The 27,756-nt window shown below is 46.0% G+C and overlaps 1 protein-coding gene across 1 annotated transcript; it reads right to left on the bottom strand.

Annotated features, from left to right (window-relative positions):
* Positions 1 to 522: 522 nt before the first annotated feature.
* On the bottom strand, positions 523 to 23,965 carry cyp17a1 (cytochrome P450, family 17, subfamily A, polypeptide 1). Its single transcript, XM_085994289.1, has 8 exons — positions 23,547 to 23,965; positions 19,283 to 19,421; positions 14,211 to 14,440; positions 13,048 to 13,134; positions 9,230 to 9,439; positions 5,360 to 5,529; positions 2,349 to 2,452; positions 523 to 955 (listed from the first exon to the last, which is right to left on the bottom strand). Exons 1-8 carry the CDS (start codon positions 23,856 to 23,858, stop codon positions 681 to 683), a joined length of 1,527 nt encoding a protein of 508 aa, XP_085850415.1. The 5' UTR covers positions 23,859 to 23,965; the 3' UTR covers positions 523 to 680.
* Between the last annotated feature and the right edge of the window lie 3,791 nt (positions 23,966 to 27,756).

The raw sequence follows: 27,756 nt of genomic DNA, 5'->3' as shown, positions 1-27,756 counted from the left end.
AAGGGGGGAAGGGCACAAAACAAAGGTGTGGATAAAATATAAGTAAAAATGTGATGGGGGCCGAGGTTATGATCTGAAATTGTTGAACTCGATATTGAGTCCGGAAGGCTGTAAAGTGCCTAATCGGAAGATGAGGTGCTGTTCCTCGAGCAGTCTCCACTAGTCCTATCACCATCTCGTCTCGCTTTGAATACCTCTTAATGTCGCTTCACTTCTCTTTTGTTCTCTCCCAGCCTGGCCTTTCAATCTATTTCATTTCCTGTGCCTTTTCAGTCTTGACAAAGGGTTTGACCCGAAACGTTGACTCTATTTTTTCCCCCACAGATGTTGCCTGGCCTGCTGAGTTTTTCCAGCATTTTCTGTTGTTATTTCAGATTTCCAGCATCCGCAGTATTTTGCTATCCCGCTGATATTAAGTTGCGCCCTCTCACCCACCCCCAATGCATTTCCCTTGACATGTGCTTGCAACTTTTGTTACTGTTTTCTAGCAGCTTATACACAGTTTAAAAAAATTACACCAGTAGTGAACACACTTTAAATACACAAGGCGTAAATGACTACATTTAGCAGACACAGGAGGGAGGGGGAGGGGGGCAGTAGGATTTCCCTGGTCCATTGCGGTGAGTAGCATCCCTAAGGCGGGTTGGTGCTTCTCAGTTAATGCAGCATTTTGCCTTCAATCATTGCAATCCACGATTTCCCCACCCTTTCCTGAGCTTGAGCTGGACTTTGAATTTGTCTGGTTGCAGGACAATCCCAAATTTTCCTCCCTTATCCGGCGGGAGATGACCCGGGGGGACTTGGATCGTGAAGCGCTGAAGAATCCACGACGTGAAGAGAAATAGTTCCATCTTTGCCAGCACCTCGCCAAGGCAAACCCTGGCGCCCGCCCCAAAGGGCAGGTAACTTTCCGAAGGATAGTAGATGTGTTTCCCATTCTCATCCAAAAACCGGGCTGCAATAGAGAACAAAAGATTTGTTTAATATATATATATAACCTGTTCAATTCAAATTCTTAAAAGGTTCCTTTCAACAGCTTTGAACCGGGTTGGGATTTGGGGAAAAACTTGACATGTCACTTTTCAATGCGTTCAAGGTTTGAGTTCACTTTCTCCAAGTAAAGGAGCAGTTCCTACAAATAGGGAAAATACCGCGGATGCCGGAAGTCTGAAACATAAACAGAAAGATGCTGGAAACACTCAGCAGGTCAGGCAGCATCTGTGGAGAGAGAAACAGAGTTAACGTTTCAGGTCGATGACCCTTCGTCAGAACTGGGAAAAAGCTGGAGATGTAAAAAAAAGGTTTTTAAGCAAGTGCAGGGGCAGGGAAAGAGGGGTGGGGAGGAAAGAACAAAAGGGAAGGTCTGTGATTGGATGGAAGGCAGAAGAGATTAAAAGACAAAAGGGATGATGGTGCAAGGCAAAAGTAATGGGATGAGTAAAGAATCAAAGATGGGTGTAGAGGAGGTGTAAGTGGCAACAGCAGAATCATTACCAGCACCTGCTGTCCAAAAACAATGGCCCAGAAATTCGGGTCTCCACGGGTGAGTACGCACGGGGTACTCACCCGTAAACCCAATGGAAGTGCCGGTTTCGTGCATGCGCGGGAAACCGGCACTTCCATTCCCCTGAAAGAAGGGGTTAAGAGGTGGAACGCGTGCGCAGGAGAGGCTGCGCGTGCGCATCGAACATTCGTTTTTTTGCAGGTTTTTCCGGGAGGGTAAGTCTCCAGCAGTTAGACAGGTAAAAAGCAGTCGCAAGGCCTGCTTTTTACAAGGTAAGTGGTGAATTAATTAAAATTAAAACATTTTTCCCACAGTTTTATTATTTTTAAATACTTTAAAGAAAGGTAAGTTTATTTTTAGCCCCGTTAGAAAATAAAATTACTTTTTTCAAAAATTTAAATTATTGTTTAAAATAGTTATTTCATGTAATTTATAGTTTATTTTAAAAATGTGATTTAAAAAAAAAAATTTATTTGAAGTTTTAGTGATGTTTTGGGGCTTATAGTATTTATAGGTTTGACAGCTCTTCCTGTCAAACTTATGAATGAAGCATTCCCTGCTACCATTGGCTCTCCATGGCCCACGTGATCCCAGGGGATGCTTTGAACTAACTGCGCCCCTGGGATACGCAAGCACTGCGCGCCGGCAGCTGGAGGAGGCCCAGGATCGGAATCCCACGCGGGCCCACAGCTCAACGGCCGGCGCGCTAGGTAAGTGCAGGTCGGGGGCTCGCACCCGCGGGAAGCCCCCGACCCGAATTTCTGGGCCAATGGGAGCAGTGGTTATGATCTGAAATTGTTGAACTCAATGTTGAGTCCAGAAGGCTGTAAAGTGCAGTTCCTACCTGGATCAAAGGTATCGGGGTTCTTCCATTCCTTTTCATCATGGTGAATAGCCCAGAGGTTGATGATTACACGAGTTCCTTTGGGGATTGTGTAGTCACCGATGCTATAAATCAACAAATTGGAATCAATATTAAAACTGCATCTCAACAATATGTGAATTTTTAAAAAAACAGATCGCCTCCTAGATAATAAGAAAAAGAAAGACTTGCATTTCTATAGCGCCTTTCACGACCACCGGACGTCCCAAAGCACTTTACAGACAATGAAGTACTTTTTGAAGTGTAGTCACTGTTGTAATGTAGGAAACGCGGCAGCCAATTTGTGCACAGCAAGGTCCCACAAACAGCAATGTGATAATGACCAGTGTTTTAGTGATGTTGGTTGAGGGATAAATATTGGCCAGGACACCGAGGAAAGAAATCGTGCCACAGGATCTTTTACGTCCACCTGAGAGGGCAGACGGGGCCTCGGTTTGACGTCTCATCCGAAAGACGGCACCTCTGACAGTGCAGCACTCCCTCAGCACTGCACTGGGAGTGTCAGCGTGGAGTGGGACTTGGACCCACAACCTTCTGACTCTGAGGTTACTTAGTTACTCAGACAGGCTTAAAGAGCTGGGTCTGTTTACTCGAGCAGACTGGACTGAGAGGAGACCTGATCGAGGTCTATAAAATAATGAAAGGTCTGGACCCCATCCCTATTGATAGATTATTCCAGTTTGACAGATTGGGGAGGACCAGGGGACATGAGTTTAAACTATGGAAGTGTAGGAACAGACGGGACGTTGGGCGGTTCCTCTTTTCCCCGAGAGTAGTGAGCCTCTGGAACACATTGCGGGCTGGTGTGGTGGGTGCTGACCCTCTGCATGTCTTCAAGAGGGAGCTTGGAGCGGTTCCTGACTGGGGCGGAGATCGCATCAAGAAGGCAAGAGTCTTTATAAATAACACTGGGCCCGTGTGATCTCACGGACTGCGTTCCATCGCCTGAGGGGGTCAGAGCAATTTTCCAGAGTTTATTTTTTTCCTTTAATGGCCCTGGGTTTTACATCGGTTTCTTGCCTCCTCCTGGGAGGCTACAGGGATTGGGTTGGGTGGAGTGGGTGGGGGTTGGTGGGGGGTGGCGGTGGACAGGGGGGTAGGAAGTGTCTAGTTGCATTGCTCCAGGCATCATGAGTGTTGGGCAGGCTTGATGGAGCAGCTGGTCTTTTCCTGTAGCCCCCTTCGTCGGTCTGTGGTATCTCCCAATCCACTCCAGCTCGCAGGTTTTTCTTAAAAAACGGGGTGAAAAGTCCACGAGCCCTGTGGTAACGTTGTGGCTGGTCCGTTCCCTGTTGTTGAAGTACGAGTGGAAGATATGAACCCGACCTGTTGCAGACATCAACTACTGGCCCAAAATAACTCGTGCCACAACACAGGAGTTTTAAGCACCAAAAGTCTTTGTGAATGATATGCACTGTTCCTCCCCCCTCCTACATTGAGCCTTGAATTTTACTATCCTTGTATAACGCACGCCCCTTACTTTTGGATTATTTTCTGACTATAAAAATATACATTAGACATGAAAATTATTGGTACTTTGGATATGTCAGTTTGTCCGGGTATGTAGCTTTACAAAACCAATTTTGGAAGTTACAGAGTTGCTGAAAGATTTTAAAATGTGCGCATTGTAACAGGGCTGTCGAGATCAATTGACATGGGTAAGGAATTGGTTCGGAGGTAGGAGACAGAGCGTATGGATAATGGATACATACTCCAGTTGGCAGGATGTGACTAGTGGTGACCCCCTACTGGGGCCTCAGCTCTTCACTGTATTTATCAATGACTTTGATGAAGGAATAGAGAGCCATATATCCAAGTCTGCTAACGGTGCTAATTTGGGCGGCACACTAAATAGTGTAGGTGGGAGCAGAAAGGTTGCAAAGGGACATTGACAGATTAGGTGAGTGGGCAAAACTGTAGCAAATGGAGTTCAACGTGGGAAAGTGCAAGGTCATCCACTTTGGACCTAAGAAAGATAGATCAGAATATTTTCAAAATGGTGAGAAGCTGCGAAGTGTGGGGGAGCAGAGAGATTGAGGGGCCCAAGTACAGAAATCACTAAAAGCTGGTGGACAGGTTCAAACAAGAATTAAAAAGACTAATGGAATGTTGGCCTTAATCTCAGGGGGGCTGGATGACAAAGGGGTGGAAGTTATGCTACAGTTGTCCAAAGCTCTGGTTAGACCACATCTGGAGCACGGTGTTCAGGTCTGGGCCCCGCACCTCAGGATGGATATACTGGCCTTGGAGGGGGAGCAGCGCTGATTCACCAGAATGATAGTGGGGACTAAAAAGGTTGCATAGACTAGGCTTGTATTCCCTCGAGTATATAAGATTAAGGGGTGATCTAATTGAGGTGTTTAGAATGATCAAAGAATTTATTAGAGTCGATAGAGAGAAACTATTTCCTCTGGTGGGAGAATCCAGAACAAGGGGGCATTGTTATAAATCTCATCACTCGTGAAATAACGCTGGACGGCCAGCTGGTGGCGCCGTCCAAGGAGTATAAATACTCAGGCGTGGGCCCAGCTTGCCAGGAACATTTTGTAAGACAAGGAACTAGTGAAGTACAACTAGACCTCCATGTTCTGAAACAAGTTGATTAAAGCCTTGCTTTATGGTCAAACCAAGTGCGTAGTGAGTTTTATTATGTCAGGCATAATCTTAAAATTAGAGCCAGGCCGTTCAGGGGTGATGTCAGGAAGCACTTCTTCACACAAAGTGGAAATCTGGAACTGTCTCCCCCAAAAAGCTGTAGAGGCCGGGGGGGGGGGCGGTGGTTGATAGATTTTTGAGGTAAGGGTATTAAGGGATATGGAACCAAGGCGGGTAAATGGATTTAAGATACAGATCAGCCGTGATCTCATTGAATGGCAGAACAGGCTCGAGGAGCTAAATGGCCTCCTCCTGTTCCTATGTTCCCAATATAAAATTCAAGACACGCAGATGCCTTGGATCCAAGACGGATTTACCTGGAGTCTGCCAAAGCCATGTGTGGAATTAAGAGAGGTGATACTGGTTGGATCCGCAGGATTTCACGGATAGTTGCATTGAGAAAATGCAAATTGCCTCGATCACTCATTTTGGGAGTCCTTTCAAATCCGATGTTGTGATCAATTTCCTCTTGTATTGTTTTCTGCACCTGCAGCGAAAACAGTGGGGCAAACTGTTCAGCTGTCTTACTCGTTCAATAATCTACCCGGAATAAAAAAAACTTTTATATGGTGTTTACTGCCACGTCTCACACTTTACCTGCCGCACTTTGTTAAAAACACTTTTATATTCTTATAAAACAGCATGTTCTCCAACTCTCCCACCCGTGGGAGATCTGTGAGCGTTTGTGTAAAAAATTTCTGTGTCAAACTTAAAAGCTAATATAGTAATCTGGGATGTAATGTTTAAGTTATCCACCAGATGGAGCCAAATATTAAGGGTTCACATTCACCAGTATTTAAGGTAATGGGTCATGTATTCAATGTCCTGGTACACCAGTTTATACGGTAATGTGGCATTGCATTATGGGTATGACTCAGGTTTATCCTCCATCTTGGCTCGTGCAGTAAGAATTGTGTGCCTTGCTCCAGCTTGTAAGAGCTATGTCTCTCTGCTACACCGTGTAAATAAACAGTTGGGTTTTGTTCCTAATATCTCGCTTCTCTCAGTTTCTGACCTTACCACTCGGATATCACAGCTAATTACATTCAATATATAGAAAAGAATCCCCCATCAAGAAAAAAAGGTTTTTCATTTACTTAAAGGAACACACTTCATAGAAAATGCATTGCCAAAAGAAAACCTGTCTGAACTGTAATTAAAATCATAGAATCATGGAATGGTTACGGCACAGTAGGAGGCCATTCGGCCCGTCGGGCCCGTGCCGACTTTCTGCAAGAGCGCTTCAGCTAGTCCCACTCCCTCTCCCCGTAGCCCTGCAAATTTGGCCTAAAGATCATCCTAAGAATAGCGAGTGTAAAAGTTGGATAGCCAGGTGCTGAAGGATAGAATACTAGAGCCTAGTCTTCAGTTGCTTATAATCCTTTATTTACAGAGAGAGACACATTACATACCATGTGCCGCCATGATAAGCTTCCCCCCTTCCCGAGCCTGCTCCCATATATTTGAACACAAGAGAGTCCCCAGTTACTACCTACCACCTGAATACAATGAACAACAGGAGGATGAAATTCACCTTGGGGCGAGAGCAAATCGGCAGCTCGTTTACATTTTGCCCCAATTTTCTTTTCAATTGATGCCACTTGAAAAGAAACTGAGGCGGAGTGTAAAAGGGGGCTGCCGATTTGCTGTCGTCCTGTATTGCGCTGCCGCCCCCCCACCCCAAGGCAAATTTCATCCCAATTTTCTTTCATTGACCTCAGCAAGACACAGCAATCACACACGTTGGAGGGGTGGGGGGGCGGAGAGAGGTGGGGTGCTCAATATTGGCCCATAAATTCCGTTCCCTACAGGTGTGTACACGCTGTGTACTCACCTGTAGGGCCAACGGAAGTGCCGGTTTCACGCATGCACTGCGCATGCGCTGGAAACCGAAACTTCCGTTCTCTGAAGAAAGCGGTTCGCAGGTCAAACGCCTGCGCCGGAGAGGCAGCGCCATACGCCTGGAAATTCCGCTTTTTCCGAGGTTGATGCAGTCCGGTTAAGTCGGTAGCAGCAGCGCCTGGAAAAGCAGGCGCAAGGCTCGCTTTTAACAAGGTAAGAGGTGATATCAGTAAAAGAAAAAATGTTTTAACACTTATTTATCATTTTAAAATACTTTAAAGAAAGGTAAGTTTATTTTTAGCCCCGTTAAAAACTTGAATTATTTTTTTCAAAAATTAAAATTTTTGTTTAAAATAGTTAATTTATAGTCATTTTAAAAATGTGATTTAAAAAAAAATGTATTTGAAGTTTTACTTACGTTTTGAGGTTGATCTCTATTCATAGATTTGACAGGTCTTCCTGTCAAATCGATGAATGGCGATTCCTTGCTCTGATTGGCTCCCCATGGCCCACGTGATCCCAGGGACGCTGCGAACTAGCTGCGCCCCTGGGATACGCGTGCCCTGCGCACCGGCAGTTTGAGGAGGCACATCAACGGAATTCTATGCCAGCCCAGAGCATTACGGTTGGCGCGGTTCGTTTGTGCAGGTCGGGGGCGTACGCCCGTGGGAAGCCTCCGACCGGAATTTCTGGGCCAATATTGTGTTTTACCGATCAACCGGGGGATATGAAGTTCTGGTGAAGACGCCCTCAAAGACGTAGGGTGTTGGGGACCCGCCTGTGTGAGTGATCTGAGATACAGGAGCCAAAACGTCTGGAGTAAGAAGGATAGAGAAGCCCCCAAAAAATGTTACAGGCACAAGAGAAATTATATTGAAGTTTGCTGATGATACCAAATCAGGGGGCATGGCAAACAATCAGGAAGAATATAGGATATTGCACAGGGCATAGGTGGATTAGCAGAGTGGGCAGATAGGTGGCAGATGCAGAGAAATGTTCATTTTTCAAAAAAAGAACACTGCAAGGAAATACAATCAACTTCTCTGAATTCAAAGCCACTCAATTCAGATTACCTGATAATTTAAAAAAAATGTTAGCACTAAATCCACTTGCTGTGTTATTTATGTTGCTTAATTCAAATTGATTGACAGTTAACATTTTCTTCAGTGCAAAACTATGACTTTGAATTATCAGGAGCGGACCTGAATGGTAAGATTTTAATGGAGTGATGGGACAGAGAGATCACTGGGTGCAGATGCACAGATAATTAAATGTGGGGGTACGGGTAGAAAAGGCAATACAAAGGCAAATTAGATTCATGCAGATATAGATACACTGAATATAAAGCAGGGACGCGCTGTTCGATTTGTTGATTTGGCATCAGTTGGCATTTTGTCCACAGCTAATATAGCAAGAATAGTAGAGCCATGGAAAGAGTACAGCGAAGATTCACTAGAATTTATCAGTTCTGGTGAAAGGTCATCGACCTGTTTCTCTCTCCACAGATGCTGCCTGACCTGCTGAGTGTTTCCAGCGTTTTCTGTTTTTTATTTTAGTGCTAAAAACATTCAAACCACCCCACCCACAAAATCCAATAGGGAATTCTGGCCTCCTGAGCATCCCCGATTTTAATCGCTCAGCCATTGGTGGCCGTGCCTTCTGCTGCCTCGGCCCTAAGCTCTGTAATTCCCTCCCTGAACCTCTCCGCCTCTCTTTCCTCCTTTAAGACGCTCCTTAAAACCGACCTCTTTGACCAACCTGTCCTAATACCTCCTTATGTGGCTCAGTGTCAGATTTTTTTTTGATAATCGCTCCCGTGAAGTGCCTTGGGAGGTTTTACTACGTTAAAGGCACTATATACATGCAAGTTGTTGTTGTTGTTTGAATTAAGGAGAAACTTCTTTACCCAGAGAGCGGTGAGAATGTGGAACTCGCTACCACAAGGAGTGGTTGAGGCGAATAGTATCGATGCATTTAAGGGAAGCTAGGTAAACACAGGAGGGAGAAAGGAATAAAAGGATATGCTGATAGGGTGAGATGAAGAGGGGTGGGAGGAAGCTCGTGTGGAGCATAAACACCGGCATGGACCAGTTGTGCCGAATGGCCTTTCTGTGCTGTAGATACTTTGTAAGAACATAATAAATAGGAGCAGGAATAGGCCATTTGGGCCCCTCGAACCTGCTCCGCCATTCAATAAAGATCATGGCTGATCTCGGGCTCAAAACCACTTCCCTGCCCGCTCCCCATAAACCCTTCACTCCCTTATCTTGCAAAAAAAATCTGTCTCTCTCCACCTTAAATGTATTGTAATCCCGATTGTATATTTTTCCTTGAACATTTTTTACCTCCGGATGGCGAAGCAGATAAACAACCATCCACGCAAATGTCGTACTCGAGGTCTCCACCCCGGCCCCAAATATGTCTGCCACCGTCATAAGCACGTGGTCGTCTGTCAGTCCCACCTCATGCACAGAACTGTTGTTGTTCTCTGCATTCATCTTGGCTTTTAGCAGAATGTCGAACAAATCATTTACAGAGTCACTGCTGTAATTTGCCTGGAAAGGGTGGGGAAAAACAAGAGTCATTATAAAAACAAAAAACCCCACACAGTTGAGAGCTGCATACACTGAAGAGATCCAAAGAAGGTGATTGGCATCTGCAATGATAAATTAGGCTGTTCACTAAAAGCCAAGGTAACGTGCTGAATCTGTACCGTCTCCGTCCTTGCCTCAGCTCATCCGCCGCTGAAACCCTCATCCATACCTTTGTTACCTCTAGACTTGACTATTCCAACGCACTCCTGGCCGGCCTCCCACATTCTACCCTACGTAAACTTGAGCTCACCCAAAACTCGGCTGCCCGTGTCCTAACTCGCACCAAGTCCCGTTCGCCCATCACCCCTGTGCTCGCTGACCTACATTGGCTCCCGGTTAAGCAGCGCCTTGATTTCAAAATTCTCATCACTTGTTTTCAAATCCCTCCTTGGCCTCACCCCTCCCTATCTCTGTAATCTCCTTCAGCCCCACAATCCCCTGAGATATTTGCGCTCCTCTAATTCTGCCCTCTTGAGGACCCCTGATTATAATCGCTCCACCTTTGGTGGCCGTGCCTTCTGTTGCCTGGGCCCTGAGCTCTGGAATTCCCTGCCTAAACCTGTCCACCTCACTACCTCTCTTTCCTCCTTTAAGACGCTCCTTAAAACCTACCTCTTTGACCAAGCTTTTGGTCACCTGCCCTAATTTATCATTATGTGGCTCGGTGTCAAATTTTTTGTCTTAAAATGCCCCTGTGCAGCGCCTTGGGATGTTTTACTACGTTAAAGGCGCTATATAAATACAAGTTGTTGTTGTTGTGGTCAGGCTGCCTCTTGATCATTGCATTCAGTTCTGGTCTCTGTGGCACAAGAGAAATATCGAGGCCCTGAGGTGTTGTGCAGGGAAGAGCCTCAAGGCGGATCCCTAGTGTCAGAGGATTGAGTAATGAGGAAAAATTTGGGCTTTTCAGCTTAAAAGGAGATGGAGATAAATGAGTGAAGGCGCTTTATAGGGTATACACTATACTAAGAAGAATAGAAAGGTTTAGTCCTGAGGACTGTTTCAAGTTAAACTAAGACTGCAGGACAAGATGATGTAGGTACAATCTGGTAAAAGGAAATTTTAGAACTGTCATCAGGAAGAACTTTTGCACACCTGGATTACTACCTGGAATGATCTTCTGGGTAGGGGAGTGGAGTAAAACACTCTGGAATCATTCAAGAGGCAGTTCGATGCTGTACTGGGGAGATCCTAGGTTTCTATTGCAGTGGGGAAAGAGTTAAACTGACATCGCTGGCAGTTTCACTGAAACATAGAAACATAGGAGGCTCCTCGAGCCTGCTCCGCCATTCAATGAGATCATGGCTGATCATCCAAATTCAGTACCCTGTCCCTGCTTTCTCCCCATACCCCTTGATCCCTTTAGCCTTAAGAAATATATCTAACTGAATGGTGTAATAAAGACCATCTTTTTCTAAGTTGCTGAAGTGGCAGTGGAGATAACATAGCCGGACATGGAACCATAAGAGGCCTAAGAGGATGTAAGTTCTGTTCTGGCAGGAATGTAAAACAATGAAAGAAGCCTAGAGAGGCAGGAAAGGAGGACAATGAGTCAGAAATACAATGTTGATGAGACCCATTTGGCATAAACAGAGGTCATAGATGCAACAACAGCTTGACATATACTTTTCAGATAATAAAGGCGGTACTTTAATGTAACGCGGCTTAGGCAACCAATCAGTGAAGATGCATGCGGGCCAAGGTCCAATCAGGTGGCAGGAATGAATTTTGACGTGTGTTGTAATGTATAAGAGTGTAGTGTTTGCTGTACCAATTTGGAAAGGTCTGGCTAAGACAGAGCAGACGGTTTCCCCACTGGTGCAATAAAGACAACTTGATTATCGATCTAAAACCTTGTGTCGAGTGTTGGTTTAAAATACTCCACAACACTATCGGGAGGATGAATCAGGTGCACCAAGTGGCCTCGTCTGTACTTTGTGAAGGAATTTTGTGGATGAAGCAAAAGGCAAACTCAGCAACTTTGTGATCTTCTGAGGGTCCTAAACCCAGTCGCACAGACTGCTGAACAGGATGTAGAGGTAGCGTTCCCCTGATAGCTCATTGGGGAAATGTACTGCATGGTGTGATACTGAGTTACATAGACTAAGGAAGTGCCACGTTCAATCCCTGGCCTGGGTATTATCTGGAGAGGCAGTTCTGACGACGTCATTTACACGTCGTGTGATGTGCCTCAATGAATCCGAGACTCGACGCTAACGGAGCAAAGCAAGGCTTTTATTAACTCAGAAAGTAATACACATTGGAGAAGTGTCTCTCATCCAGAGATCTGCTGTACTGCTGTGAGACACGCTGGGGCTTGCTTAAGTAGGGGCCAGGTATGGGCGGAGCCCTACACACAATACAATACAGGTAAGGAAATGAAACTGAAACTAAACTAAACACAGGGAATACAGTGCCTGATGAATGGCATATTTCATCACATCGTGTAATGAGGCAAAGCAGGGGACGCAAATGACCCCACTCACTAATATCAACAAGAAAGTCTGAGTAAATGTAAAGTGAGTTCCCAAGTGACATTAGCCAACAAAGGAATTTCACGTTAAATTGTTCTTCCTGTGCTGAAGGCAGTGCTTTCTTGAACCAATTGCCCTCATTAGGATGGCTTGATTGGCAAGAGTGGTTCAGTCAGTGGGTAATGTTCAGTGCACTATTGGGAGGCATTGTGCTAGCTATTGACCTACACTTCATTTTCTGCAGGGAAGCTAAAGATTTTGATTCAAATGTCCTGAAACCGTTGGATACCACAGGTAATGGCTGCACATTATAGGAAAAGAACCAGAAACTGGAAGAATACTTATATATAGGGTATTCTACGGCGAGCATCTCACCTCCTGACTCTCCAAAGCCTTTCCAACATCTACAAGGCACTAGTCAGGAGTGTGATGGAATACTCTTCATTTGCCTGGATGAGTGCAGCTCCAACAACACTCAAGAAGCTCGACACCATCCAGGACAAAGCAACCCGCTTGATTGGCACCCCATCCACCACCTTAAACATTCACTCCCTCCACCACCGGCGCACTGTGGCTGCAGTGTGTACCATCTACAAGATGCACTGCAGCAACTCGCCAAGGCTTCTTCGGCAGCACCTCCCAAACCCACGACCTCTTCCACCTAGAAGGACAAGGGCAGCAGGCGCACGGCAACACCACCACCTCCAAGTTCCTCTCCAAGTCACACACCATCCTGACTTGGAAATATATCGCTGATCCTTCATCGTCGCTGGGTCAAAATCCTGGAACTCCCTCCCTAACAGCACTTTGGGAGTACCTTCACCACACGGACTGCAGCAGTTCAAGAAGGAGGCTCACCACCACCTTCTCAAGGGCAATTAAGGATGGGCAATAAATGCTGGTCTTGCCAGCGACACCCACATCCCATGAATAAATTTTTGAAAATTTGGAAATATAGGAGTGTGCAGTTGAGTGTGTATTTGTACAATTGTTGATTGATCTGATAGCACACACTATATACAATAGCACACCCCCATTCAACTGCTCCCATTACACCAATGAAGTTGAGGTGCTGTACATTTCACACCAAAGTACCTTGTGTTCTTCAAATTTCTTCTGAAGAATACTGTCTCGCATTGCGATGCATTGTTTCAGAGTATGGAGATTTTCATTGGGAAAAAACTGTAAAGGAAGTAACAGAGAGACAGTCTGTAATAAAAGATCACTGCAGGATCTGCAATCAGAGGTTAATGTGCACAGGATTCACAATCGGAGACCCTTGCACACTGCCATGAATCTTATTATGACTCATGAAGTAACACGGGGCGGCCAGCTGGTGGCGCCGTCCAAGGAGTATAAATACTCGGGCGTGGGCCCAGCTTGCTCAGGATGTTTCTGTAACCAGGAACTAGTGATGTAACTAGAATCTCATGGTTGTGAAACAGTTGATTAAAGCCTTGTTTTATACTCACACCAAGTGCTCAGTAGTCTTTTTACATCACACACTGTCCGCATTCCGAGATTACTGCAATCGGTGTGTTAAACATCTCGACCCAGAAATTCGGGTCGGGGGCTTCCCGCGGGTGCAAGCCCCCGACCTGCACTTACCTAGCGCGCCGGCCGTTGAGCTATGGGCCTGCGTGGGATTCCGATCCTGGGCCTCCTCCAACTGCCGGCACGCAGTGCTTGTGTATCCCAGGGGCGCAGTTAGTTCGATGCGTCCCCTGGGATCAGGTGGGCCACGGAGAGCCAATGGTAGCAGGGAATGCTTCATTCATAAGTTTGACGGGAAGAGCTGTCAAACCTATAAATACTATAAGCCCCAAAACATCACTAAAACCTCAAATAAAAAAAATAAAAAATCACATTTTTAAAATAAACTATAAATGACATGAAATAACTTTTAAACAATAATTTAAATTTTTGAAAAAATTAATTACATTTTCTAGCGGGGCTAAAAAATAAACTTATCTTTCTTTAAAGTATTTAAAAATAATAAACCTGTGGAAATTTTTTTTTAATTTTAATTAATTCACCACTTACCTTGTTAAAAGCAGGCCTTGCGCACGCATTCGACTTCTGAACCCCTTCTTTCAGGGGAACGGAAGTGCCAGTTTCCCGCGCATGCGCAGTGCATGCACGAAACCGGCGCTTTTGTTGGGCCTACGGGTGAGTACCCCGTGCGTACTCACGCGTTGGGGACCCGAATTTCTGGGCCCTCAATTTACAAACAGAAACAGTGATTCAGAACGAATTACCTGGAGCCAGGGGAAGATGTCTATTAAGCTATCCTTTGCCACAGTGTCCACAATGCCTTGGCTGTATTTAAGCATGGTCTGGAACTCTGGGTCGTCTTTCTCATACGTTGAGTTGAAACACAGCAAGCAGATTACATTGGTGACTGCTCGTGTCACATCGGGCATTATGTCGTGCGTTGAGTCGTTCAAGCCTTCAAATGTGGAGCACATCGAGGTAACTTCTCGGCAAACTGTTCAGCATCAATCCGTGCCAGAAAAAAGATGATCATTAGAAACGGGACAGCCAGAGCATTGTATGCACACTTACAGAAAACTCAATGCGGCGTGCTCCACAGGGAATAGAGAGCTTGGATAGAACAGAAAATGCTGGGAAACACTCAGCAGATCAGGCAGCATCTGTGAAGAGAGAAACACAGAGTTATCATTTTGAAACGTGAACTCTGTTTCTCCATCCACGGATGCTGCCTGACCTGCTGAGTGTTTCCAGATTTTTGGCAGCCGCAGTCCTTTGCTTCTGTTTTTATATAAAGCGTGGGTAGCATTGTGCTACTAAAGACTAGGATGTAGGTTTAGGATTGTAACTTCCCCATGTGGCAAATTGAGGTGCAGAGCCAAAGAAACCCTCCCCCCCCCCCAAAAATAAATAATTAGACTGAGAAATCACTCCAATTCACTCTCTTTCACTCTCAGCTGATGGCGCATGAGGCAGCAGCCTGGGAGTAGGCGGCTTGCCTTTGTGGGTTCAAGCCACACTTCCAGACTTAAGGGCTTAATCTAGGCTGATCCTCCGTTGCAGTACCGAGGGTGTGCGCCACTGTCAAGAGATGCCGATATTCCTCCCTCAACTAATTAACACCCAAAAGACATTAATTCGTCATTCATCGCATTGTGACTTGCCTTCTGCTAAATGACTGCCACGTTTGCCTAGGTAATAACAGTCACTGCACTAAAGTAACTCAGCGAATGTAAAGCACTTTGAGACATTTCTGAGCAATGTAATAAGGCACTAAACAAATAGAAACATAGAACATAGAAAAATAGGAGCAGGAGTAGGCCATTCGGCCCTTCGAGCCTGCTCCGCCATTCAATATGATCATGACTGATCCTCTATCTCAATACCATATTCCCACTCTCTCCCCATACCCTTTGATGCCTTTTGTGTCGAGAAATCTATCTATCTCCTTCTTAAATATGTTCAGTGACTTGGCCTCCACAGCCTTCTGTGGTAGAGAATTCCACAGGTTCACTGACATAGATTGTGCCACTCATGTAGAAGTGACTTATGAAATATACTGGGCGGCCTGCTGGTGGCGCTGTCCAGGGAGCGTATAAATACTCGGGCACGGGCCCAGCTTGCTCAGGGACATTTTGTGAACAGGAACTAGTGAAGGATAACTAGACTTCCATGTTGTGAAACAGTCAAATAAAGCCTTGTTTAATACTCTGACCAAGTGCCTAGTAGTTTTCTTACATCATTCACCACCTTCTGAGTGAAGGAATTTCTCCTCATCTCAGTCCTAAATGTCCTACCCCATATCGTGAGACTGTGACTCCTTGTTCTAGACCCCCATAACCAGGGGAAACATCCTCCCTGCATCCGGTCTGTCTAGCCCTGTCAGTATTTTATACGTTTCAATGAGATCCCCTCTCCCTAAATACAAGTCTTTGTTCCCCGTCATCCTCTAGTTCAGGGAATCGCATATCACTAGTGGGCGGGGGGAAGTGGGTGGTTCTGGGGACCTAGAGAGGAAAGGAAATTATTACCACTTTAAAAATGAATACAAGAAAACAACTGTAAGTGCCCTTCTTAACATGGCTGGCATGATTAAAGGGTCCTTGACGGCTCCGAAGGAAAATTCGCGACACAGATTGACATGAATCTTGTCATTCATGTGGAAATGACTTAGGAAATGATACTGGGCGGCCTGCTGGTGGCGCTGTCCAGGGAGAGTATAAATACTCGGGCATGGGCCCAGCTTGCTCAGGACATTCTTTAACAGGAACTAGTGAAGGACACAATTAGATCTCCATGTTGTAAAACAGTTGATTAAAGCTTTGTTTAACGCTTAGACCAAGTGCCTAGTAGTTTTCTTACATCACAGATCACAAACCAGGTAGCTGGCTGTGGAATGAGTCAGAACCAGTGTTCTTGCCCTGATCATTTTCCTGTAACCCCTGCTGGAAAGTGGGTCCACATGGGGTGGGCAGGTGAGAACAGATTGGGACTCAGTTGTGATGACCCCCCCCCACCCCCAACAAGGCTGGAGGCCCTGCAGATACTCCCGGTCCAGGCTCACAAAAAGAATGGGCAGTTGGTTGAGGTTCTGCAGGACAACTGGAATCGGTGGATCTGTAGCCCACTTCAGGGGAAGAAGGGCAAAAATGAGATGCTCCCCAACCCCACCCTCCCAACCACTGTATCTTCACCCATGAGGAATCATGGTGGCTATCGTACTGGGCCAGCAACCCAGAGGATGGGAGTTTAAAACCCTCCATGGACTCAGCCTTTGCTTTCTTTCTAACCTCCTCCAGCCCTGCAACCCTTCCTAAACCCTCCTGTTCCTCTGACTCTGATCAATTGTGCATCCCCCTCCTTTACCCCACCATTGGTGGCTGTGCCTTCAGCTGCCTAGTCCCACGCTATGGATTTTCCTAACTAAATCCCGCCCCCCCCCCCCATACAAGCCCCAGCACCCTCCTTAAAACCTATCTCTCTGACCAAGCTTTTTGGACACTAAGCTAATGGCCAGGATTTTGCTGTAATAATGGCCCAGAAATTCGGGTCTCCACGGGTGAGTACGCACGGAGTACTCATGCGTAGGCCCAATGAAAGTGCCGGTTTCCTGCATGCACTGCACATGCGCGGGAAACCGGCACTTCCGTTCCCCTGAAAGAAGGGGTTCAGAGGTGGAACGCGTGCGCCGGAGAGGCAGCGCGTGCGCATCGAACTTACGTTTTTTTTGCAGGTTTCTCCGGGAGGGTAAGTCTCCAGCAGTTACACTTTTAAAAAGCAGGCGCAAGGCCTGCTTTTAACAAGGTAAGTGGTGAATTAATTAAAATTAAAACATTTTTTCCACAGGTTTATTATTTTTAAATACTTTAAAGAAAGGTAAGTTTATTTTTAGCCCCGTTAGAAAATGTAATTAATTTTTTCAAAAATTTAAATTATTGTTTAAAATAGTTATTTCATGTCATTTATAGTTTATTTTAAAAACGTGGTGTTTTTTTAAAATTTATTTGAGGTTTTAGTGATGTTTTGGGGCTTATAGTATTTATAGGTTTGACAGCTCTTCCTGTCAAACTTATGAATGGGCATTTCCCTGCTACCATTGGCTCTCCATGGCCCACGTGATCCCAGGGGACGCATCGAACTAACTGCGCCCCTGGGATACGCAAGCACTGCGCGCCGGCAGTTGGAGCAGGCCTAGGATTGGAATCCCACGTGGGCCCACAGCTCAACGGCCGGTGCGCTAGGTAAGTGCAGGTCGGGGGCTTGCATCCGCAGGAAGCCCCCAACCCGAATTTCTGGGCCAATATTGTGTAAATCTGACAGCAACTTCAGGCATCCGCACATGCACAGTCAAATGTGGAAATCCCGAATTTGCTGTTAGAGATACCCTGTTCCTCCACATGGTGGCGCTGTTGCAGTCCTCGCCAATTGAAATCACTGTAATGGCGTGAACTTGGGGTACTTAACCATTATTTCCGCACTAAAGACGGCTGAAAAAGTTAGGGCTAGTGCATTCAGGATTAAGTGAGTTTTTAACATCATAAGTGATAATTATGGCTAAACAACCTTTCTGGCTCTGAAAAATTAATTTTATAAGTGTGGTGTCTCATTCCCTCAGAAGAAAATTAACGTTGCAGATTTTTTTTTAATAATTGGTTTTTTTACTTTTTCTGTTTGTCTCTTTTATCTCTCTCCCTTAATCCCATCTGTATCTCCCAATCTTTATTTCTCTTTCTCTACATGATTTAAATCTAAATTATATTTCCTGCTTAACACTTCCTGGTTTGGACTCTGCCTGTCTCAGTGAGGATTCTTCAATCTGATTGGTTGAAGAGCCTGATAGCAAAATACTGCGGATGCTGGAAATCCAAAATAACAACAGAAAATCCTGGAAAAACTCAGCAGGCCAGGCAGCATCTGTGGAGAGAGAAACAGTCAACGTTTCAGTTTTGACAAAGGGTCTTTGACCTGAAACGTTGATGGTAGCATAGTGGTTAGCACTGTTGCCTCACAGCGCCAGGGACCCGGGTTCGAATCCGGCCTCGGGTGACTGTGTGGAGTTTGCACATTCTCCCCGTGTTTGCGTGGGTTTTCTCCGGGTGCTCTAGGTTCCTCCCACAGTCCAAAGATATGCGGGTTAGGTTGATTGGCCATGATAAAAAATTGGCCCTTAGTGTTAGGGGGGATTAAATACGTGGGGTTACAGGGTTACGGCTTGTGTGGGATGGCTGTCGGTGTAGGGACCGGGTGCTAGGGTTTGGATGATCAGCCATGATCTCGTTGAATGGTGGAGCAGGCTCGAAGGGCCGAATGGCCTACTCCTGCTCCTATCTTCTATGTTTCTATGTGAAGCGCCTTTGGGATCGTTTTCCACACTAAAGGCACTTCATCAATGCAAGTTTTCATTACTTCCTGGGAAACTAATTTCACACTGACTGGGGCTGATGAGTTGAACTGTCCTACACAATCTCTTCCCCCCAAACCCCTGAAGGTGTTGGCCCCTTCATAGGGTATGTTGTACTAGAAGCTGTTTATTCTGATACTCCAGAGAAGTGGCCACCTAGACAAGTAGTAGCAGAATATGTGACACCTACACTCACTTCCAGCTGAGCTTACTGGATAAACAGACAGGAGCAGGAAACCCTGCCCGATTTTCTCCTCTCTAAGTCAGGCAAACGTAGTCATCCCTCGAGCTGCCCCAGCTGAAATCCGCTAACCCAGGACCGAGCAAGGATTGGTGACCTTGCTAGTGTGCATGGCTCAGCCACTCACTGATAAAACACGTTGAGCCAGCGGAGGAGCCGGAAATAATTGCCGGTGCACGACTGTTAAGTATACTCACTCATTTTCTCGATACCTGCTGACCCATCACCCAACAGATGGAGAGCTGAATGAACAAGCTTCCGATGAAACCTCCAGGCAGGGCCGTAGTTTCCAAACGCAATGTCTTTCCCACCTCTGCTGAGCAAGTCTGTAGTCACCTGAACAGAGAGAGGAGATTATAGTTGCTTTTTGCTTTGATATTTAGACGTCGGTTTACAATGATCCAATATGGCCAACTGCAATAACAAGGAAATTCATTCCCTTTGTGTCATTAATAATGCAGCGCAGGCTCTCCTAGTAAGGAAGTAAAAAATATAGTTTGTTATCCCTGCGGATGGGAAAGGGGGGATGCTGGGTACAGAAGACAAAACCCGGGAGGTTCTGTGAAGGGGTAAAAGGTTATGTGTTGTTGTGCTGCTGATCTATACCACAGTTCCTAATCACATGCAGTTTGTTCTGTACACAACCACGTCAAAGTTGTGTTTGGAAGACGCTGCTAGCCGGTGCTGTATGTGAGTCTTCAATGGGTGAAGAGATAGCATGTCAGCATAGCAAGCTCCTCTTCCCTTCGTTTTATACTTGTTGCAGTACAGCTGGCCTCTGTAGTGCTGTAAGTCTAGGGACCTGAGTGCAAAGACGCAGGCACTGGCTCCCTACATTTATATTACTGACAGTGGAAGTATTAACCCAAAAAGCACATTCATATACTCACGTTTTTGTATACAATGCCACTAGTTCTGTGAACGTTGTGTTGGGTTGGGTTGGATTGGGTTGGGTTGCGTTGGATTGGGTTGGATTGGATTGAGTTGGGTTGGATTGGGTTGGGTTGGATTGGGTTGGATTGGTTTGGTTGGATTGGGTTGAGTTGGGTTGGAGTGGGTTGAGTTGGTTTGGGTTGGATTGGGTTGGTTGGATTGGGTTGGGTTGGGTTGGGTTGGATTGGGTTGTGTTAAATTGGGTTGGGTTGGGTTAGATTGGGTTGTGTTGGGTTGGATTGGGTTGGGTTGGGTTGGATTGGGTTGGGTTGGATTTGATTGCATTGGGTTGGGTTGGATTGGATTGCATTGGGTTGGGTTGGATTGGGTCGGGTTGTGTTGGGTTGTGTTGGATTGTGTTGGGTTGGGCTGGGTTGGATTGGAATGGGTTGGGTTGGATTGTGTTGGTTTGGATTGGGTCGAGTTGGGTTGGGTTTGATTGGGTCGGGTTGGATTGGGTTGGATTGGGTTGGGTTGGGTTGGGTTGGGTTGGATTGTGTTGGGTTGGGTTGGCTTTGATTGGGTTGGGTTGGGTTGGGTTCAGTGCAACCCAACATGCAAGTCACCTGTGAGCCAAAATCGGTAGCCAATTTGAATCTTTTGAGCTCTCAACAGCACCAATGAGTCTTTGCCTCTAACCTGTCTGGCTGCCTGCTGAGGCTGAACAAGCGTTGGGCATCTTCAGTGCTCTGTTTGATCCTGAGCTGAAGTTTAAGCTCCACAACTAGTCCATCACCAAGGCCATCTTCTTCTACCCCCAGAACATTGGTCACTTATGCCCCCTCCTCAGTCTTGCTGCTGCTGATACCATTGTCCATGCCTTTATCAGCTTGAAGATCAATTTCTCAAATGCTCGCCTGCCTCCCAACCCCCCACCCCTCATAAAACACTTGTGTAAGTGAAAAGTGCTGCTCCACCAGATGGTGCCATTACCTCCTAGGCCACTAGGGGAGCCTGTGCTATATTATTAATGACACAATATTATTGGGGGCGATTTTAACCCTATTCGCGCAGCAGAAACCTGACAGGTGGGAAGTTAAAATTGCCCCTGGCTCTTACCTGTCTGAAAGCCGCCACGATCGCAACATCTGCAATTTTAACCCGCTCTCCTGAGCAGGCAGCAAGGACACCCGCCCAGATGTTGCGGCCCGATGACATCATTAAGACCCGACTGTAATTTTAACTCGGGTCTGAGCGGGGAATCCACCTGGAGTTAAAATCGGGGCCTGAAATGGACAGAATTTCCTTGTTATTGCAATTGGGCAAATTGGATCACCTTGGCACAGCGCGTAGAGGAAAACCGGGCAGGGAGGATAACGCGTCTCTCACGGAAGCTGCCTGATTTTCCATCTATTTAATTTTTGGTGCACAGGGCAATCTTCCAAATAGAGCCAGTGTACAGCAAGCATGGCAGGAGATGTCTAACTGTGTGAATGCTGTTGCTTCTGGGCATTCAGCAGATGAGGAGAAGGTTCTCTGGACTAAGGAAGAGTGTCAAGGTAGAGAAGACCCAGTGGGTGCTCAGCAGGTGCAAGTGGATGGCTGGACTGTGTTTGTACCAAACATTCAGCCCAAAGTATGCGTCTCACTGCTTAAACCTTCTAAATGTCTATAGGTGTACCACCAACTTGGTGACTGCCAAAGGGACAGGCTTCCTTGCACTTGCACAATAATAGAAGGTGCAAAAAAGATTTACAAGGATGATACCGGAACTGAGAGGTTATACCTATCAGGAAAGATTGAACAGGCTCTAGAAAAGAGAAGGCTGAGTGGTACAACCTCTCAGGTTAGATGAAGTAAGGTGGGAGAAGGCTTGTGTGGAGCATAAACACCGGAATAGACCAGTTGGGTGGAATGGCCTGTGTCTGTGCTGTAAATTCTGTGTAACTCTGGTGCGTTTTCTCACTGTACGGTCCCTAGAACTACGCTCACACACTCGGAGGTGAAGTTTTGCATAAATATTCTCCGATCCCCTAAAATGTGATCAAGAGACATAGCCAACTCGAGAATTGGCTTCAGATGACGCTGAGGAAAATGTAAGTCTGGGCTGGATTCAAATCCAGGTCCCAGAGGTGGAAGGACATTGTACTAACCCCCTGCTTTTCATGAAAATGGTACCCCTATAATTTCTGAAGTGTTGCCATTCTTAGGTGAAATTTTATGCAATAAAATGGACTCCTGATCACATCTCTTACTGAAGCATGGTGAGCCTAGTATTCTTTGGTGTCTGTTTTTCAACAGAGAAATAGATTGAGGATTGCCCTCTTGAGCAACCCTGATTATAATCGCTCAACCATTGGTGGCTGTGCCTTCTGTTGCCTGGGCCCTAAGCTCTGGAATTCCCGGCCTAAACCTCTCCGCCTCGCTACCTCTCTTTCCTCCTTTAAGACGCACCTTAAAACCTGCCTCTTTGACCAAGCTTTTGGTCACCTGCCCTAATTTGTGCTTCTAAGGCTCGGTGTCAAATTTTTTGTCTTATAGTCACGCCTGTGAAACACCTTGGGGCATTTTACTACATTAAAGATGCTATATAAATACAAGTTGTTGTTGTTGTATTGTGACTAGCAGGAGTCCCTTCTGGTGGGACTGAAACCTCACTCAACCACAGCTGGCAGCAGAGTGAAGGCTCAGGGTAATCTTTTTCTTCGAGATTCCTGCGTGTTGGTAAAAAACAAAACCCTGGCCCAACACATGAGGAGACAGACGTGCCAGTGTTATCACTGATATGTTGGCGGTGTTGGGGACTATCGGCAGTTTGAACAGTGAAGATATATTTACACTTGCCATGCAATCCCCATCTCCAGCTCACTCAAAACGGACTGAACTTAGGAAGCCATTGACAATACAGTATCAATAATCAGTAGGAGTTATAAAGATTGCTTGAAGGACATGTCACTTACTAAAAAAAAAATGACCTGGTCTTTATCTCATTGCTGTTTGTGGGATCTTGCTGTGTGCACATTTGGCCCTGTCACGTTTCCTACATTACAACAAGTGACTACAATTTTTTTTTTGGCTGTTAAGCACTTTGGGACATCCTGAGGTCATGAAAGGTGCTTTTTTTGAAATACCCAGCTGGTTTTTGGAGGAGGTGGGGGGAGACTGAGCGAGAGCAGGACCTGGACAAACTTAAATGATGAGTTGGTGCTGGAGAATAGAAACGAGGCAGTAATTAAAATCATCACAAAATCCCTTACTCTCAATTCAAGAGAATAAACGAGAACCACAAATCTAGAAGCACCTTAAATCTCATTACTTTCTTTTTTCCCCCCGAAATCCAGAAACTCAACGATAAGCAAATCGATTAGATTGCTGACTAACTGCACAGAACTCAACTCTCACGTTAGGCAAAATGTCCAAACTCTTTAAATAAAGTGCATGAAAAACATACTTTGCGTGCAAATTAATTTTAAAGGAATATAGATCAGATCATTTCTGAAATCGTAAACTTAAAAAAAAATCGATGGTTGTATAGTGGAACAATGCAATTGTAAAAAATAATCTGTCCATCGTTCAGTGAAATCTTACCATACTGGGTCTACCGGCAAAGATCTTGCCCTTTTTTAACAGGACTTCTTTAGCATGTTGGTGGTTGTTGATCACCACGACACGGTGAGGTCCCATCATGAGGGAGAAAAGGTTGCCATAAGTCTTCTGCAGTTTCTGGAAGAGCAGGTGAGGAGGGAGGTCACTCCTTAGGCTGAGCAGGCTCCCGATCAACGGGAAAGATGGTAGGCATTTGGGAAGCCTGCCTCCGCTCAGCTTTCTCTGAGTAAGTCCAGTCAAATAGCAGATCGCAAACGCCACCGTAAAGATCAAAGCGGCCAGCACCAGACTCATCTTCTCCGCACTCTGAAACCTGGGGATCTGCCCAGACTACGGTTGAGGGGGACCCTTTTTTATAAGTTTGGCAGTCGCTGCCTTGACACAGTGTTATCATCTGCAGTCAGCAAGGAGGTGATGCATGTGCCTGGTGATGTAATTCATAATTCGGCCTGTCTGTGACCCAGCCAATCCCAATCGCACGACATTCTACACAGGCTAACAGTATGCACCTGTAGAGGGCACTCCAATTCTAACAAGAGTCGCAACAAAACATTTCAAAGCAATGTACTTCAGCAGCAACTTATTATATTTATTTAGCGCCTGTAACGTGGTAAAACGTCCCAAGGCGCTGCACAGGAGTATTATAAGACAAAAAATTTGACACCGATCCACATAAGGATAAATTAGGGCAGATGACCAAAAGCTTGGTCAAAGAGGTAGGTGACATGAATCAGTCATTCATGAAAGAAAGACTTATGAAATAATACTGAGCAGTCTGCGGGTGGCGCTGTCCAGGGAGAGTATAAATACTCGGGCACGGGCCCAGCTTGCGCAGGACATTCTTAACAGGAACTAGTGAAGGACACAACTAGACCTCCATGTTGTAAAACGGTTGATTAAAGCTTTGTTTAATGCTTAGACCAAGTGCCTAGTAGTTTCCTTACGTCAGTAGGTTTTAAGTCAAATCTATGTACGATAAGTACTTTGGGAGTGGAAAAGCTCGCACGCAAACTATATGGCCCGGATCTAGCGGGGTGGTGAAGAAATGAAGCTCGTTGTTTGTTATGTATTGTGTGTTCTCCTCCCACCTGTGGTGGCGCTGTCACAGCAGATAAATGGTTGGGTGTTCTCTTGGTTAAGTTTAGCTCTCTTTGTTCGGAACTCTCCAGAACTTTCCTTTCCTTTCGAATAAAGCACTTCATGTTTGAATCTCTGGGTTCTGAGTTCTAATTGTGTCTAGGTAGAAAGGTACCAACACAACAAAGTGGCGACGAGGATCGGATGAATCTGCGTTGTGGGAACTTTCTTGTTTTCGACTACAAAACACTCGGAACAGAGATTGCAGCATCACATTAACGTTACGGGTGCAGTGAGTAAACAGAAATTAAAATTTGATACATGAGATGGCTACTATATTAGGAAACATCGGTGATTTTGATGAAAATGTGGAGCAATGGAGCGCTTATACGGAACGTTTTGACTATTTTGTTTTGGTGAATGTGGTGGCAAACGAAAAGGTCGTGCCTACCTTTTTGAGTGTAATGGGGCCGAAGACATTCAATTTACTTCACAGCCTTGTGCAGCCAGATAAGCCAGGAACTAAAACATAAGCAACTAGTGGAAATTCTTGGAGCACATTTTTCACCAAAACCTCTGGCTATTGCTGAGATTTAGATTTCACAAATGGAATCAAGAGGAGGGGGAATCAGTGACAATGTTTATTGCTGCTTTAAAAAGGTTGTCAGAACACTGCGAGTTCAAGGAGGTGCTGAATGACACCATTAGAGACAGACTTGTGTGTGGTCTGCAAAGTGCAGCCACACAGAAGCGCCTTCTTACTGAGGACAACCTTACTCTTGAAAAGGCCATTGAAGTTAGTGTCTCCATGGAGATGGCGGAAAAGGAGGCTCACCAGTTGAGTTCAACAGGGAGAGTTCACAAGGTGTCGTCTGAGCCTAAAGGTGCGCGGAACGGCACATGTTACCGTTGTGGGAAAACGGGCCATCACGCTAATGACTGCTGGTGTACGGAGCTGGAATGCCGAAATTGTGGCAAAAAGGGTCACATTGAACGCGCCTGTAGAGGTAAAAAAAAGAACAGACAGAGCTGGGAAGCATGAAAGTAAAATGTCTGTATTTGGACAAGAGAGGAAAAAGAGTGTTCATTCAGTGCAGTATGATGGAACAAGCAAAACAGAGGGGAGCGGCACCTCTGAGGAGGAAGAGGTGCACATACTGACGGTTGCAGGTGGTTCAAATGGCTACTGGGTGTCACCACTGGTGGAGGGACAATCAGTGCGGATGGAGGTGGACACAGGTGCGGCTGTGTTCCTTGTTTCAGTCACTGTCTACAACAAAATGTTAAAGCAACTTACCCTTCAGCCAACAAACATTGTGCTAAAGACGTATACCGGCGAACCTGTGGCCATGAGAGGCGCCATTGAGGTGACAGTTAAATTGAACAGACAGACTGCGAAACTGCCACTATATGTGGTAAAGGGAAATTACCCATCGCTACTGGGACGTGCGTGGCTAGAGAAAATCACGCTGGACTGGCCTGCAGTCCGCATGATGTCAAAAGGGGAGTCAGGTCTGACTGCAGTGTTAAACAAACATGCAGAACTCTTCAATGGGGAACTTGGGAGCATGAAAAAGATCAGCGTAAGACTGGACATTAAACCTGACAGCAAGCTGAAGTTTCACAAAGCCCGACCTGTACCCTATACAATTAGGCCAAAAGTTGAGGCTAACTTGGAGGCCTTAGTCGAGAATGGAGTCCTGAAGCCTGTGAGCGTGAGCAAATGGGCCACACCCATTGTTCCTGTCCTGAAAAAGGATGGATCTGTTCGAATCTGCGGGGATTTTAAAGTGACTATTAACCCAGTGCTGTCTGTGGAACAGTACCCTCTTCCCCTCATTGATGATCTTTTTACGGGCCTGGCCGGAGGGCAAAAGTTCAGCAAAATAGACTTATGCCAGGCTTATCTACAAATGCATGTCGATGACAAATCAAAGGAGCTGCTGACAATTGTGACACACAAGGGGCTATACAGGTACTGCCGCCTTCCGTTTGGAATTACGTCGGCCCCTGCTCTATTCCAAAGGGCAATGGATCAGATTTTGAGTGGACTGCCAGGAGTCCAGTGCTACCTGGACAACATCCTTGTCACTGGGACAAATGAGGAGGATCATCTTCTGAACTTGGATGCAACACTACAACGACTGAAAGAGTACGGACTCAGAGTTCGTAAAGACAAATGTGAATTCTTTCAGTCTTCAGTTGAGTACCTGGGGCATGTGATTGATGCTACAGTCCTGCATAAGGTGCCATCAAAGGTCAAGGCGATCGTGGAGGCCCCAGCACCCCAGAATGTGAGCCAGCTACATTCATTTCTGGGGCTACTTAACCACTATAGGAAGTTTATTCCAGACTTAGCAACATTGCTGAAGCCGTTACATCAGTTGCTATGTCAAGGCAAAACATGGAAATGGACTGAACTGTGCAACGAAGTGTAGTGTATGTACCCGTCTACCTTTAAGGGAACTATTGAATGTAACCATTCACCTTTAAGAGAACTACTTTAGGTGTGGCACTATTTGTTTGGCTTCTGTATACTGTAATACCGATAGTGACCACACCAGTATATAAGTGTTGTGGCAGGATTGCTGGGGCAGATTCGCCCTGACCTTCGAATAGTAAAGACCTGTTTGTTTGTTACTCCTGAAGTCTGTGTCGTTATTAACCGTACAACCCACAGACTTTACAGTGGCGACGAGTCCGATCGTACCCTGCGGCAAGACTACCAAAGCAACGAAGAGCGTCGAAGAGAGGCAACCGCCCTCGTCGTGCTGCTGAAAGAAAACACGAGGCTGCAGCAGGAGGAAGGAGGAAGACTTTAGCAACAAAAGCTTCCATCTGCAACAGGCACTGACTACCCTTCTACCACGGTGCGGAGTGAGCCGATCAGCTGGAAACAAGGCGGCCGCGGAGACTGTGAGTAGGGGAAGGTGTAGAGAATATCCGGAGGATAAGGGCTGCGCACTCGACCACGGTTGAGGGGGAACGGAGCCGGTCAGAAAGTCGGGTCCAACGGCGTCGTGAGACAGTTGGACCTCGATCGGCGGGAAAAGCCGGGTAGCGGCCGCAGCCACGAAGCGCTGAGACTGGGAGTAGGCGCGGGAAGAGAAACCCA

This window comes from Somniosus microcephalus, chromosome 8, assembly GCF_052327205.1.
Source record: "Somniosus microcephalus isolate GS21.2 chromosome 8, FLI_Smic_1.0, whole genome shotgun sequence".
Taxonomy (NCBI): domain Eukaryota; kingdom Metazoa; phylum Chordata; class Chondrichthyes; order Squaliformes; family Somniosidae; genus Somniosus; species Somniosus microcephalus.
The sequence above is the reverse complement of the archived record's forward strand: the minus strand, read 5'-3'. Positions and strand labels throughout refer to the sequence as shown.

Coding starts and splice junctions, on each gene's coding strand:
- cyp17a1 (XM_085994289.1), bottom strand. CDS start 23,858: ATGAGTCTGGTGCTGGCCGCTTTGATCTTTACGGTGGCGTTTGCGATC. Junction 19,422..23,546: donor TTGCCGGTAGACCCAGTATG/GTAAGATTTCAC, acceptor CTCTCTGTTCAG/GTGACTACAGACTTGCTCAG. Junction 2,453..5,359: donor ATGGCTTTGGCAGACTCCAG/GTAAATCCGTCT, acceptor GTTGATTTATAG/CATCGGTGACTACACAATCC.